The 13,238-nt window shown below is 38.4% G+C and overlaps 2 protein-coding genes across 3 annotated transcripts in view; both read right to left on the bottom strand.

Moving 5' to 3' along the window:
• Window positions 1-13,238, bottom strand: part of LOC119411874 (nuclear receptor coactivator 5) — a 615,997-nt gene that overhangs the window by 578,530 nt on the left and 24,229 nt on the right. The gene's annotated exons all lie outside the window — the stretch shown is intronic.
• Window positions 3,267-11,955, bottom strand: smpd2b (sphingomyelin phosphodiesterase 2b). Its single transcript, XM_037678829.1, has 11 exons — window positions 11,932-11,955; window positions 10,249-10,336; window positions 10,040-10,136; window positions 9,794-9,870; window positions 9,408-9,501; window positions 8,990-9,079; window positions 8,824-8,906; window positions 5,999-6,131; window positions 5,467-5,571; window positions 5,193-5,370; window positions 3,267-3,808 (listed from the first exon to the last, which is right to left on the bottom strand). Exons 2-11 carry the CDS (start codon window positions 10,296-10,298, stop codon window positions 3,384-3,386), a joined length of 1,332 nt encoding a protein of 443 aa, XP_037534757.1. The 5' UTR covers window positions 10,299-10,336; window positions 11,932-11,955; the 3' UTR covers window positions 3,267-3,383.

Here is a 13,238-nt window from a genome sequence, read left to right as displayed (position 1 = left end):
TATATATATAGCTGTTGAAATAAAATTAGCATAATTTTATGAGTTTTATTATCTAGTGTATAAACTAATGAAGAGGAAAAGTTATTATTTAATCTCTCTATTATCACCAAGTGCATCACTTCTTTATTTGTTTCTCAAAACAGACATTAAAATATTCTAGGACAGGCAAGTCAAAACACAAACAAGCTGCCAACTTTTTTTTTTTTTTGTTCAACCTGTAGCTGTGGTTCTTACAACCATTAGATCATTTTACATGGTGTAAATATAATTAAAATAGATTATGCTGTTTATCTGAAAATCTGATCTTCTTTGTTGCTGTAGGCTTAATAATTAGCTTACAGACAGCTTCCTGGTAAATCATTGCTTTTTGTTTGTTTGTTTGTTTGTTTTTTAAACAGGAAAATAAAAGAGTCCACATTAAATAAAACGTCTCTTTGCTCTTTGATTTGAAACTCTCAGATTAAAGCCTGATGTCTTCCTGCTCTTACTTGTTGGGGACAGAGAGGTGGATCCGCTCTTGGTGCTGAACTGTCTCGACTTCGTCCTCTTGATCGTTTGGACTTGGTCCCGCACGCGCTGCGCTCCGGACCGGTACTGGTTCACGGACGGCAGAGCCAGAGACGTGTCGTCCTGGTTTTCGTAGGAGATGGCCGACTTCAGGGGGTCCAGACCCGACATTTTACACCCACACGTCCAGACGGAGCGAAGACACCGGGCGAAGCTGCGGAGAGTTCCTCTTACCGTGTGAAGAAGAGACGCACCTGGTGGCCACGCCCTGTACGAGCAGACCACACCCACACCCACACACACACCTGCAGGACTGGACTGAAGAACACACACTTTCTCCCAGGCTACGTGTTTGCAAGCAACTCCGCTTTAACGACATTATTAAAGTTGTGGGAAAGTAAATTCACTCAAGTATTTAGGTCAGGGCTGCTCTTTTCTTCTTCTTTTTCTTTTCTTTTTAAGTCTATTTATGAAAAGATGTAATTAGGTACCTGCTGTCAGGGACATTTGAAAAGCCCATTTACAAACCTTTGATGTCTATATGTTAATGATTTTTATGCTCACTTTTAAACCGGTTGTAAACATGACACATACACATGTAAAATAAGGTTTCAGACAAAAGGCCCTGGCTGCTTGGTGCAAGAAAGAATTGTGTAAAGAACTTTCAAGTTATTGTATTAAAGCAGGGGTTCCCATATGGTGGACTGAGGTCCAGATCCAGACTGAATTAGTTTTTTTTTTTTTTTTTACCCAAATCAGAATGTGCTGGTGAGGCATCATGGTCAATGCAAAAAAAAGTTCAAAAACAAAACATCTGGACTTCTATTCTTTCACCTTCAGAACATAATAATATGTTCTAATAGTATTTTTTGCTTCTTTCTGTGTGTGTGTGTGTATTTCATTAATCAACATATAACCAGACAAATTCTCCTGAAACAAGCAAAAAGTAAGCTTCGGCTAACACATTCACTTTTGGAGCAAACCTCGTTCAGGGTGATCTTTGCTCAGAACTTCAGCATGAACTGAACCAGCTTGGTGTGTTGGAAAATACCTCATGAAATGAAACTTTAAGGAATGGATGAGCATCTCCAACTGGGAGTCGACCCAGTTTACGATGTCCACTCTGCTAATTCACGACACAAAAACGGCCTTAGAACTTCAGTTTTACACATACTGAGCTAAAACTTGACGTCGTAGCTGAGAGTCCTTTTCAACACAAAGCCTATTCCGAGTGTGGCACTTCACAACATCACATGTAATATTCCAATATTTTTAAGCTAGAGCTCCATCATCTCGCATCATAAAATGATTTTAGTCTAAATCGCTGGCATGCAAGTTGGTGGACGATATAAACCCCTTCAAGAAAGTTTAAATACAAGCTGTATTTCATCAGATATTTTTGTTATTAACGGCATTATTGTATTATTTACCTTCGGTGCAACACAAGCAAAGACCTGCTGATGCAGGGTTACTGCAGTCTTAGTGGCAAACTTAGAAAATCATTACCAACTAGTGAAGTTTTCATGATAGGTTCTTCTGTAACACGTATTCATTAAAAAAAAAAAACCAATCTAATTATGTTTATTCAGAGGTTTCCTAAATTTAGAATTAACCAAAAAGTACCATGCTTTAAGGTGTCTAACTATTCAGTAACGTGTCATTTACACCACAATGTCAAACGGACGCATGTAAATATTGTATTTATTCAGTTGCACTGTGACAAATAAAAGTTCACCACACCCACGGTTGCTCCGGTGTTCTGGCTCTACATGTAGCAGCTGGTGAATTTGGGTGATCCCATATATTGTATGACTACTGTCTTTTTGTTGCTCTTAATGTGACAGTTTGGTGATTCATGAGGTCATTTAAGGACTTCTGTGTAGGATGCACTGACAGCACCTCCTACAGGTGAGCATTTGATCACTTTCACCCCACCATCATCAGGTGCCATTTTGTTTATATTCTTTAAAGAAAGGCAGATGTGCAGAAGTGTCTGGATGAAGTTTTTATTGTTTCCTTCATGTTTGTTTGCATCACAGTTTTCAAGTGGAATGAACATCACTTACAGCATCATAAAAAGTTTATACGGTTGAGAACTACACTTCACATGATGGTTTTACAAGTCATTTAATAGTTAGCTCTGTTTAATCTAATGAATCAATCATGATATATTATCTTTTCTTAAAGTGATTGTGGTAGCTTGTCAAAATTAAGTGATCAAAAAACACCAAACTTACAAGAACACTTTGAGTCGGTTTAAACATTTTACCTTGAATTACAGGACTTCAGAAAAAGGAGTGCGGGTCGTCTGCGTGTGCATCAAAGTTCCACGCAGACAGTTTGTTTCTTCTCTTGTAACAACACTAAACGTCGTCACTGGCTGAAGATGATTCGTGCGCTGCAGTGCATTCTTTTCGAGGAGCTGAAATGTAAACCGTTTTAAAAGTTTTAAACATTCAAATGGAGAAACAGGCTGGCCCCACGACGAGGTGCGATGACTTCTTTAAGTCACAAAGGAGAAACGTGAGATTAAAAACACAAACTCCTGGTGGATGGAATGCAAGAGACCTGAGGCTGAGGAACACGAACCATCGTATTTAAGACTTCTGAGCCAAACAGTAGCACTTGTTGTGCATTAGGAAGCATAGATTCACGCTGCAGGTGCATAGAGACGTGTAGGGGTAATAAAAGCCTACAGATGACTATATAAAAGTATAAAACTGTCAAAGCAGGTGCTCTGCACTACTTTCAGAAATGTTTCATCATTTTGCAGCAGAAATCTAAATCTCAAAAGCACAAACAGATTAACAGGAGCAGACTAAAGGTCACTCTTAAAGCTGACTTCAAAGCCCTCGTTCTAAAAGCCTACTTTGAAGTTATTCCTCTGGTTCCAAAGCATTCGGTTTTTCCCCCTCTGGAGGCCTTAGTGGGGCGTTGTGAGGTGGACCCGAAGGAAAACCTCTGAGCTTCTCTTGCAGACTCCCTACAGCCAGCCTCATCTGGTCTTCAGCTCCCTGGAGAGCCTTCAGCTCCATTGTGTAAAAGATGTAGAGCAGAGTGGTGCTCAGCAGGATGGCGAAGCACAGAGCAGCCAGCAGGTAGAAGGAGGTACGAGGGAAAGGCTGCTCGGGTCCCAGAGCGAAGCAGGGAACGGCTGCGATGGCCAACTCCAGGAACAGCAGCACCAGCCCCATCACTCCTGTTCGTGCTGCTGTGTAGCGCATCCTCTCAGCGCAGTGCAGGCCCACTTTGACCTCAGTGCGAGCCTCTGTCACTATGTCAACCAGCTCAGCCAGCTTCCCTGAAAGAGCACAAGACGAGGACATCGAGGAAAGTGAATTGCTGAACTGGTCAATATGAATGAAACGTCAGTGAGCGAGGCGGTTCAAGATCACAGCGACAGCAGAAAACCTGTGTAGCTGCTTAAACCCACAAATGTAACTAACATACTCCTCCAGATATGATGCACAGAGCTCCTTATCTGTTTGTCTGGCTTTCACAATTCTGCTGCCACATCAGGAGTCCAGAAACACCAACAGCAACAATCTTGCAAAGTGTCCAAGGTTGTGTGAATACAATATCAGCATTTACACTATTGCTTTAACTGCATGTGGGGCGGCTGTGGCTGAGTGGTCAGAGCAGTCGTCCTATAATGGGAGAGTTGGGGGCTTCGATTCCACCTGCAGTCACATACTGAAGACACTGAATCCCTCATTGCACCCAATATGTGTCCCATTGGTGTATGAATGTGATCTAAAGCACATAAAGCAGCATCTACAGCAGAAACATAGAATGCTGTATGAATGGGTAAATGAGGGCACAGATTGTTGTGTAAAGCACTTTGAGTACCTTGATAAGACGGAAAGCCTCTATACAAGTACGGTCCATTTACCATTTTTTCATGTGTCCCTATATTTTTGCAGTCCAACTCTAATATTTTAGCCATGTGTACATCAAAACATTCAGCTCATTTAGCAGGTGGGGGCTGTAAGTGTTGGTTTAGGTGATTTTTACACTTTTTAAAATTATTTTGCTTCATTTACAAATATTTTCCCCACATAAAGATACGAAGATCTTGATGTTTGTCTATCTACTTTAATCTTTTAGCTACCTTTCTGCTATCAGAGTCTAATTTCAGCTTTTAGGCCCCCATTTGGCTACATCTAGCTTTTAGCAAGCCTTTTGCCATTTTTACCAGCCATTCTGCAGCTTTTACTTTTTAGCTGTCCTTTTCCTATTTTTAGCTCTTAGTGACAGTTCAGCTCATTTTAGCTTTTAGCTACAGTTCTGCTACTTTAAATGATCATTATGTGACCTAAAGCAATTACTCTGCTACTTTTACAACTGTTCCTGCTAGTATTAGTGACCAGACTGCTACTTTAAGCTTTTAGCTAGTGTTCTTTTTAAAAAAAATTTAAAAAAAATTTTTTTTTAAGCTTTTACACAGTTTCAGCTTCTTCAGTAAAGTCATTGAGCACTCAGTGTGTATACTGCATTTCACAGAAAATGCAGTTTCTCTACAGACTACGTTCTTAGTTTTTAAATATTTATTTTCCAATAGTGAAATAATGAATGAATACATTTTTCTTTCTTAATTCATTGTGATTAACAACTAATGAAAACTAACTTGGATCAATGCTAAACACCACCACAGCAAAGGAGTGAGTGCTCCTGCTGTTACATACCTGCAGGAGAGTCTTGAGCCGTTGGTTGTTTGTCACCTCCAGCCTCAGCTGCAACACTGGACTTGAGTCGCAGCTGAGCAGTGAGTGCCTCATGATCAGAGTACGGGAACGGATGGTCAGGAACGGAGCCTTTGGTGGTGGACATGAAATCGCAATAAATGTTGGTCTTGGAGGTTCCCTGGAACAGCAAAGTGAGATGAATTAAATGTATTTGAAGATTCCAGGACTTGAAAATTACATAAAAGAAAATCAGCCAAGCTGAGCCTTCGCCTACCTTGAACAAGATGTAATCGATTCGAATGCCCTTCTCAAAGGGGATGAGCTCCTTTTTGCTTATAAATGGGTTGTCTGCTATAAGAGTTATACCGTTTTCACAACCCTGAAAAGAATTTAAATACTTGGATTATACAAAAAAAAAAAACAACCAAAAACACAAATATTTTCACATGACAACAATTTTTGTTTTAGCTTTGTATTCTTTTGTTCGGTTTAATTTCTTTACGTAGCAGTGACAATTTACTTACCAGTGCAGATCATGAGATAAAACCACAATGACACTGCAGCATTAGGCTTGTGAAATTTGCGATTCATGTGCAATAAATAGTTACATAGTTACAGACGACTGAGTTAAAAACAACACATTTTTTATCCAATAGCCTGATTGAAATGTAAAAAAGGCATGCTGCTAACAAAATACGACTACATCTACAAAAATAGACTTGTATAATGCAAACATTTTTTAATACGCTGTATATTCTGCATATAAATTAATACTTGTATCGTGTACTGTTCTTGTTGCTACTTACATCAAACTGAGCAGCTTCCAAGTAGGAGTCTCGCAGTCCCGTGTAAGATCTCAGTAGTCTGTTGCCAAGGTCCTGAGGGTGCATGTTGAGGTCACCTCCTAGAATGACCACATCTGCTCCAGCTGAGGTGTGACTTTAAAAAACACAAAGAACATCACAACGAAAAGTGTCATGAGTGTGTGTTTATGACTGAAATATGAAATGTTATAACAGCAACAGTACTGTTTGGGTTTCATGTGTTGGGGACTAGCTAGTGAAAAACCTTCATTTGCAGGAGTCCTCACTGTCCTTGTATGAGTCACAGCAGCTCAGTCTTATCGTCTGGATTTTACACGTTCTCAAAAAATTTGTGACAATTATTTTCTCCAGACAATAGCAGAGTTACCATCTCAAATCCTCAATTAAGTTTCTGAAATTCTAGAGCGTTGGGAGTATTTTGACACTTGCACAGGAACACTCGATGACAGGAAACACCGGAGGCTACAAAATCAGATGTTCAGGTAGAACCAAACCGATCAACGCAAACAATCATTAAAAACAGTCCAACTCTGTCTAGTTCGATTTCAAAAGTGTACTCCAATAGATTAAATCAAATGTGGGAGCGGCTGCCAAAGTGGTTACAAAGCGGGCTGAGGACGGTATGATGTGGGCGGGAGTGAGTAACAAAATGTGCACGTGCTACAGTTTCGCAGGCCGTATACAGTAGTCCCTCTCTACTTCACAGATCGACTTTCGTGGACTCGCCCTTTCGCAGATTTTCAATGATTGTCAACTTTCATAATACTCATGTGATTGGGATGGTACGGGATAAAAAGTTAACAAAAAAAAAAAAAAAACTTCAGAAAAACGTTGCTTTTGTAGTTTTCTTTCAATAAACCTATACTGTATCGCCAGTCAAAATAACTATGTTACCCAGAAGCCAACAGTGCTTCCGACTGCTTCTTTCTGCGGAAACGGAGAGAAAGTTTTGCAACGCAAAGTCAGAAGTAACGATCTATCTATTAATCTCACAGAACTGTCAGAAAAGTTGCAAATAATCCTGAAGCTCAATTATCCACGCGCACATCAACCTTGGATGGGACGGTGGGCTTTGTTGCTGCAGGGCAGGTCTGCTGAACCGGAACAGACTTCGACCAGAACAGAGCTGCTGTTCTGCAGAGCTGGTGAGTAAAATTTTGCAGTGCTGTACAGTACATATATGTATGTTATTAAAATTACATAGGCTTAAGAGTTTAGAACATTGCAAGAGTGTGGGAAGGGTTTCTAAAGCTTTAAAATATATAAATACTAAAGTAAATATAGCGTTTCTACTTGGCCGTTTTTCACCTATCGCGGGCATGTGTGGAACGTAACTCCCGCAATAATTGAAGGACTACTGTAATCAAAAACAGACTGTGGTTTTCAAAAATTGGCTGAGCATAGGCCCGTCACGATAACAAATTTTGCTGGGCGATTAATCGTCTCAGAAATTATTGCGATAAACGATAATATTGTTTGAAATTTGATAATAATTAGTAATCATTGTTAAATTTAATAAGAAATGTTTGTTAATTTGTTTTGCTGTAGTACCTTTTTTGACCACCAGATGGCAGTATAAGGGTGCATTCACGCTAGCCCCGTTTAGTCCGCTTTAATCGGACTCTAGCTCGTTTTCCTAGAAAGTCCGGTTCATTTAGGGAGGTGTGAACCGCCATCGAACTCTGTCACGGAACAAAAAGGCGAACTCTGGCTCGGGCTAAAACCTAGGTCTCGGTCCGGTAGAAGCGAACTCGAGCGCGGTTCGAGTACAGTGTGAATGTAAACAGACCGGACCCCGCTCCACAGGGTAAATAAACACGCATTTCTCTGACCTTATATGGAGCTGTCAGCTGCCTTGTGTGGAAAAACAATATTCTCCATGGTCTTCTGTCTCATCTTCTGCTCATGCTAAGTCCATTTTTGAAAAATGACAAAATATAACTCCTAAAACTGCTAAAACTTGATGCCACTTTGTTTTTATTTACAGAAGAAGAAGAAGACGTGTCTTCAGAGGTTTTTGTGTCGTTTCTTTCAGTAGTTCTTGGTGCAGCGGCCCCACAGGCGAGCGGGGGAACAGGTTGGTTCAACAGGTTGACTCGACTGCACAGAGCAGTGTGAATGCAAACGCACCAGCTCAAATGTAAACAAAAGGTCATGAATATTGGTCCCGAACCGAGTCTACCGGACTATCTAGTGTGAAAACAACCTAAGACTGTTTGAAGCGAAGGATAGATAGTGAGGGAGCAAGCAGTGCGGCTCTTTAAGAAAAAAATTTCAACCGTGAATTTTGGAGCTTCGACAAGACGGAGGTTACACAACCCGCACCCGAGGTTGGCCTGTTAGCTTAGCTTCTCAGCTTAGCTGCTTTTAACGATCCAAAAATGCAATTTTGGACGGTTAAAATAGATTTTAAAGAAAAGAGAAAAAAGAAAAAGGAAGAGGTCAGTGAAGAGCACCCGAGTTGAGCTTGTCATCCAGTGACTTCAACAGAAAGAGAGATAAAGCCAATAAATGAAAATGAGGTTGATAATGTTAATTTATCATGCTATTAATTGATTTATTGTTTATTGGCCTAGCTGAGCACACTGAACAAACACACAAAAAATCAGCAAGACTGAAGCTGAAAATAAGCATTTACTCTCACAAACTTTTTAAAATTTGAGTCATCAACTCGTCTCAGCCTAGTGCAATGCAAGCATCACTCAAAATGCCAAAAGATGGAGATCTCCATGCAAAAGCATGCAAACACAGAGTGCACACAGAAAGCAGCTGACAAAGTATTTGCTGTGGTAAAGATACACAGATACCGGATAAACTGCTGCAGCTCCCAGGCTTGCACCACTCTGTGAGCTAGGTAAGTGTCCTTCTCTCTGCAGTACTCTGCATGCAGCTAGAATCAGTACAGGACAAAAGGCATTTTAATCAAATGTTATCCACACAAAAACCTGAGAATCGTGGTGTATTAGAGCTTACATGTGTAACATAAATGTTTGCAATCAGGCCTCCAATATTTAAGATTGCCATTCCAACAGCTTTACCTCCAAACCAGTCCCCATGGTGAGCCTATAAAGATTAGAGAAACTCTTACTCAATGAGGCAAACAGAGCCATTCTGTAACAAGAGACGTTTAACTAAAGCCCCTCCATTTAAACAAAATTGTGTTTATTTGTATTATATTATTACATTCCACCTGTTTGGATGGCCTGCATGCAAAGTGTATAGTTATATTTGCATTGCTGGATGCGTCTAGGAATATTTTTATATCTACATGCAAGTTCTGCTTCAATTCACTTGTAAATATTGAATTCTTTACTGAGGTAACTGTTCAGAGTAACTTGCCCACACTTGCAGAAAACGCTGACTTGTACCTTTTGAAGTTTGGCACACTTACCATGTAGGGATAACCGTTTAATGAATAGCGATAAAGAAATGGGTCATGGATTCTGTGTTTGGAAAAAATGGCCAGTCCGCTGCCTATGACTCCACTGCAAAGTGAAACAAACAAAAAAGACGTGAGCAGAATTAGAGAAATAAGGCTTGATTTATTCACAGCCTTGGTATGGGGGTCACAAAAGACTTAGCAGCAAAAGTTAATCCTTCATGTCAAATTTTGCAGAGAACTAAATGGAATGCAAGTGATTTTCTCTGACACAAGACCAGTCCTGGTATTTTTATTTTTTTTTTTAAGATACGACAATTTAAGTTTGAATGTACGACTAAAGTGCATTTGAGGTTTACACGTCAAGAATTTCTAGATGTTTAAGAGAAACACGTGACCTTTTAAAGTAATGAGAGTGAGGATGACTGCTGGCAAGTTTCTTTTTCAAGTATAGATAGTCCTTCTCGCTCCACACCTGAGAAAAAAATAGTTTACGCCACTTTAAAAGTAGAATAAAAGCATATTTAAATAATTAATATTTGTAATTTTAAATCCAACAGTGTGTATATTATAAAAGATTGAGCCAAACACTTCAATAAAGTAGATCATTAAGTAACTTCACAACTTGATAGCAGTTTCCCAACCTCTTGTAGTAAGACAATATCATGCTCCTCCTTGCACAACATTTCTGCAATCATTTGATAGCGCTGAGAACAGAGTTTGCTTAGATAGCGGATCCCCCTGTGAAATAAAACGGACTATATGAGCAGTGTTACTTTATTTTGCAGACCTGTACATGTAGATTAAAAAAGAAAAAAGGAAACTTAAAATGTCTCTGAACCAAACCACTGACCAGCAGTTCAGAGAAAGGACTCTCACACCGACACAGTCTGCGTTAGCCATTTTGGAGATCGGGAGAAGTTTCAGATCAGGAGGGACTCCTAATGAGTAACAAATTACAAAAAAAAAAGAGATTATTTCATTTTATTTGAACTTTTAATAACCAGTGACATGTCAGATTGCAGAGAAACATAGTTAAAAATAACAAATTCATATAGAAACCACAACTTGGCAATTGAAAAAGAAAACCAGAATTTAAGGGAGTGCATACTTATGTGATAAAAAAAAAAAAAGTAAAATAGAAAAGGACAAAAAAAGAAAACCAGTAAAATGTCAGAAAATTATTAAAAACAACGCACCAAGCACCAAAACTGCACACGTAGCAAAATTCTGTTGGGTCTTTTAGTTCTAGGTTTGACTTCAAATGGCTTTAATAAAACTAAATAAAATTTAACATTTAATCTACAACACAACCTCAAACACCTGTGAACTACGGTAGATGATCTACTTATCATGAAAATCTATGTAGCTATTAGGCAAAACTGTGTTTTTAACCTTTGTCACAACTCAGCTGACCCAGTAAAACCTCATTGTGTCGTGCAAATAGATTTTTTATTTTTTTTTGCTGATTCTCCTTTTTTTTTTCCAAAGATGACAAAGTCAGCAACAAATACACATTTGCACCAGAACTTTTGGGAACAACACCCTGCTTCCACAAACAGGGCGCTGACATGGCTTTGGCCCGTTTGCTTCTAAATGTGTATCTGAAAATACAACTAAAGGGGGGAGGGAAAAATATTAATGACAATATAGTGAAATACAGCATTGTTGTTTGGTAACAAACACAATCTTTGGAGTGAAAAAAGGTTTATTACTAATTATTGAATCAAAATAAACTGATCAACATTATTCTAACCATTGAGAAACTTAATTTAGTTTGTACAAATTGAAATAACATTTGAAGAAATTAAATGGAAATCTCTCAACTTTTTAGATTTAAAAATAATGTCAAGTTTTGCAACAAAATAAAAGGCATTATTTATGTAAATTGTACACTGTGAAAAAAAATAAATCGTAACTTTCCTATTTTTAAACCCAGATACAAGATATTGGCATCACTTAAATGTTACTTTAAAGCTCTTTAATTCAAAATCGGTCACATTTTTGTCAAATTAATGCCCAATTAACATTAAACACTAATGGCAATTCCTCTTTTCATCTGCTTCCTTAATATGAATAAAGCCAATAACTAATTATGTACAGTCAAATTAACCCAGAGTATGTTTTTATTTAAAACATATAACCCATCAGATTATGTGACTGAAATATTGCTGTTCATTTTATTGCTATAGTAGTGTGAGACAAAATCTAACTAGTGTACTCACAAGTTGTCAATAAAAATAAATAAAAACAAAACACGTGATTATAAAATAATTAAGTCATAAACTTTAAGTAATTGTTAAATCAGGTGTCAGATGGGGTGCGGATGTAGTATTATAAAATATATAATTGATGCTTTTAGTTAGTAAATTAGGAGCATTTCCGGTGTACAGACTGAGCTAACACGGCTGCTACACTGACCACTGTGAATTCAAACGTTAACCACGCACTTTGTGCAGGTAGCGGAAAACGAGAGCTAACTTAAAGTGCGGTTTAGCACCGCATTTAGCTCCTGGTTGACCTGGCATCAACTTACCGCAGCAGGTTTTCTTCACGTAGGCTGAACAGCACCGTTAAAGTGCCGCAGTGGTAACTCTAGTTCTGGGTTTAGCCTCGCAACACTTCCTGTTAGCGTGCTAGCTAATGCCCCGGTTCGCAAACGTCAAGAAGAAAACATCCCAGTTTGGTCAGCAGCGACATATCAGGTAACTACAGTTGCCATCGATGCGTGACTTCTACACTACGCCGACGTGAAGTCACCTGGTGTAAAATAATGGCCTCCTGTCTTATCTCCACCCCAAAAATAAATAAATAAAATCGGAATTTTAAAAAGTCACGTTTTAACTATGGCAGTTACAGCGCGCGCAAGTACAACACATTCAAAGAAAAACTTGCTGCTTAAAGTTAGTACTTAATGGAAACATAACTTTGTTTTAATGGACTTTTATTTTGAAAACCTAGTTTCCGGTTTAAGTTTTCTCTTTCGAAATGTATTCTGGGAAACGAAGTTCCGTTTTTGTAATACAAACAAAAAATCATTAGCACCGCTATAGAAAAACGTTGTAAGTAAAAGTGTTCAGTATTTAATAAACTACATCAAATAATTAGATTTTAAAGTAAATATTAGGTACAAGAACTAAAATGTTTTTAAACATACCTTTTAATTAACATAAACTTTAACTCAAACTTTTCCACTCCTCCACCTTTCTACACATAGAATAAAAGTTAATCCTGCACCACAATAAGTTATCTAACCTGTAACTAAAAACACAGATCAAATAGACTGAACAAAAAACAGACAAAAAAAAAAACAGTCAAAATGTTCTGCTTCATAAATTGAGTGCGAGGCTAAATTTTCCACAAAGGCTAATTTTGTTAGCATTGTGAGGGTTATAAAATCAATAAGCCATTCACAAATGTGTTTTCTGATGTAATCTAGATATAAAACATGTTAGCAATTAAAGAAAAGATATTTAGTCTAGAAACATCTAATCTTTTCAATTAGGTTTTAAAAGGTTTGCATCATCCCTTTAATCTTGAAGTTGATTTATGCCTCTAACTATCTAAAATGTAGCAAAACATTCTCATAGGATGAGCCATTGTTCAAACACCAATAACCCAGGAATATAAAAGGTAAACATCTATCCATCCATCCATTTTCTTTACCCGCTTATTCCATTTTGGGTCACGGGGGTCGCTGGTGCCCATGTCCAGCAATCACTGTGCAAGGGGCGGGGTACACCCTGGACGGGTCGCAAGTCCATCACAGGACAAAGGTAAACAGATCAGTAAAATAATTGGAGATGACAGTGGTGCTAATATATATATATGCATACATACATA

Source organism: Nematolebias whitei, chromosome 7, assembly GCF_014905685.2.
Source record: "Nematolebias whitei isolate Nwh7 chromosome 7, NemWhi1, whole genome shotgun sequence".
Classification (NCBI taxonomy): Eukaryota; Metazoa; Chordata; class Actinopteri; order Cyprinodontiformes; family Rivulidae; genus Nematolebias; species Nematolebias whitei.
The sequence above is the reverse complement of the archived record's forward strand: the minus strand, read 5'-3'. Positions and strand labels throughout refer to the sequence as shown.

Excerpts from the sequence above, each read along its gene's own strand:
- smpd2b (XM_037678829.1), bottom strand. The coding sequence starts at position 10,298 with ATGGCTAACGCAGACTGTGTCGGTGTGAGAGTCCTTTCTCTGAACTGC. Across the intron at positions 10,137-10,248 it reads GTCCTTTCTCTGAACTGCTG|GGGGATCCGCTATCTAAGCA; the intron begins GTCAGTGGTTTG and ends TTTATTTCACAG. Across the intron at positions 5,572-5,998 it reads TGGAAGCTGCTCAGTTTGAT|GGTTGTGAAAACGGTATAAC; the intron begins GTAAGTAGCAAC and ends AATTCTTTTCAG.